The sequence below is a fragment of the Plasmopara halstedii genome (assembly GCF_900000015.1).
Source record: "Plasmopara halstedii genome assembly, contig: Scaffold_3060, whole genome shotgun sequence".
Taxonomy (NCBI): domain Eukaryota; phylum Oomycota; class Peronosporomycetes; order Peronosporales; family Peronosporaceae; genus Plasmopara; species Plasmopara halstedii.
The window spans coordinates 565,076-567,178 of NW_020189964.1; the positions used below are offsets into that span (position 1 = coordinate 565,076).

General features: G+C 47.1%; 2 protein-coding genes across 2 annotated transcripts; both read left to right on the top strand.

Moving 5' to 3' along the window:
• Positions 1-317: 317 nt before the first annotated feature.
• PHALS_06623 (polyprotein) lies at positions 318-800 on the top strand (the record flags this gene model as incomplete). Its single annotated transcript, XM_024719943.1, has 1 exon — positions 318-800. One exon carries the CDS (start codon positions 318-320, stop codon positions 798-800), a length of 483 nt encoding a protein of 160 aa, XP_024585192.1.
• A 38-nt stretch (positions 801-838) lies between these two features.
• Positions 839-1,105, top strand: PHALS_06624 (uncharacterized protein; the record flags this gene model as incomplete). Its single annotated transcript, XM_024719944.1, has 1 exon — positions 839-1,105. The coding sequence occupies one exon, from the start codon at positions 839-841 to the stop codon at positions 1,103-1,105; it is 267 nt and encodes an 88-aa protein (XP_024585193.1).
• Between the last annotated feature and the right edge of the window lie 998 nt (positions 1,106-2,103).

Here is a 2,103-nt window from a genome sequence, read left to right on the forward strand (position 1 = left end):
ATGTCATGGGGCCTATGAGGACTTTCTCGAAGGGTGGTGCCAAATACATTCGTACGTTTCTGGATATTTTTCAAGATATGTGGCGATTTCTATAATCAAGAACAAGAGTGAAGTGGTTGGCAAGTTCAAGGAGTTTCTGACGCTTTACGAGAACCAATGAGGTGCGCGACTGAGGTGTTTGCAATCTGACAACGGAACCAAATTCGTAAACAAGACAATGGCTGGAATATGTCAAACATAACGGCATTGTACACCAACGCTCCATTCCATACAGCCCTCAGCAGATTAGAGTGGCGAAGCGTATACACAGGACTATCATGGAGAAGGCCCACAGCATGTTGCATTACAAGAGCGTCTCGACGGAATGGTGGGTGAAAGCGGTTAACACAGCGGTTTATCTAATTAACCGCTCCAGCAATACGGCCCATCCAGACACCACACCCTACAAGCTGGTTTTCAAGATGAAGCCTCAAATGGATCACTTGCGCGTGAGTTTCAAGTGTATGTTTCTCGGCTGCGCAGAGAATGTCAAGGGCTATCGCGTGTTTGACTTGGAGAATGCCAAGATCAGAGTGAATCGCTCTGTGAAGTTGGATGAGCGTGAGGTGGGCGGCATTTACGACGCGCAAGAGGTCAAGCCGAAACGAATCATTCAAGTAATGAAGGGTGGTGATGAAGTCAAGGTTCAGCATCAAGTGGATCGCCAGCCAGTTCTGGACGAGCCGATGGGAGCTGTCGAAGAGACAGTTGCGGATGTCAAATCGATGATCACGCGCCAAGCATCGATGTACAGCGGCTAATTTCTTCTGTGATCCCTATGTATAACAGACTAGAGCTTATGGAGTATCATCAACCGACCCAAGTGCAACACGAAGATTGGTTGGTAGTTCGGCCTGAAGTGGAGCGAACAAGAGCAAGACGTGAGCCGATGCTCATGATAAGGAACGGCTCAGATGACGAAGAGTCGGCAGAAGGCAGTAAAGATCCACCAACTCCGAAACGTGCTAAGATTGACGAGGATGAACTAATTGCAGAAGCTGTTCTTGCCTACGCTGTTAGCATTGACGATGATACGGACCTACCAACTACGATGCTCAAGCAATAGCAAGCGACGACGCGATGAAATGGCGTGAAGCAATGGATGCTGAGCTTCGCTCTGATGAAGAAAATCGAACGTGGACATTGAAGCCACGAGGAAAGATCAAGCGCACAATTGGATCACGACGGGTATTCGCCAAGAAGCGTGATCAAAATGGCGATGTCGTGCGTTACAACGCACGACTGGTCGCGAAAGGATTCAAGCAAAAGTATGGCGTCGACTTTTTCGAGATTTATTCTCCGGTCGTTAACATGAGTTCAATCTGGATAATCCACGCAGTATGTGCTGAATGCGACCATCAAATGAAACAACTGAACGTCGACACGGCTTTCTCAACAGCGTGTTAACGGACAACGTTTTTATGGAAGTTCCGCTAGGTGTCAACAATTATCAAGGATACATATGTCAGCTAAACAAGACCTTCTACGGACTGAAACAAGCAGCAAGTGCTTGGAACTAGACGATTCATCGTGTCTTCGTGAGGAATGGCTTCAAGAGTTGCGGGGAAGATCAATGTGTTTATGTCAAGAGCACGAATAAAGGGTTTGGCTACGTTCGACTATATGTGGATGACATGATTATCGCAGCAAGAACCAGCGAAGAAATAAATGACGGTAAGGACGTACTCAAGAATGCTTTCAAGATGAAGGAGTTGGGTATGGGAATTGATCACGACAAGTCAGCTGGAACTTTGATGATCAAGCAGACTCGCTACATCGGCGACGTGGTCAAGCGATTCGGTTAACAAAATACCAAGAGCGTGGATAACCCATGCGCATTAGGATTGATGCTGTCATCAAAGCATTCACTAACAACGGAAGAGAAACGGTCAGCAATGCGATCCAAGCCTTATCGCTCTTTGATTGGATGCTTGCTGTGCGTAACGAAATGTACTCGACCGGATGTTGCGTACGTGGTAACACAGCTATCACGATTTTTGGAGAACCCGGGACTACAACATTGGAGCGCAGCAATTCGAGTGGTAAGGTACTTGAAGACTACGA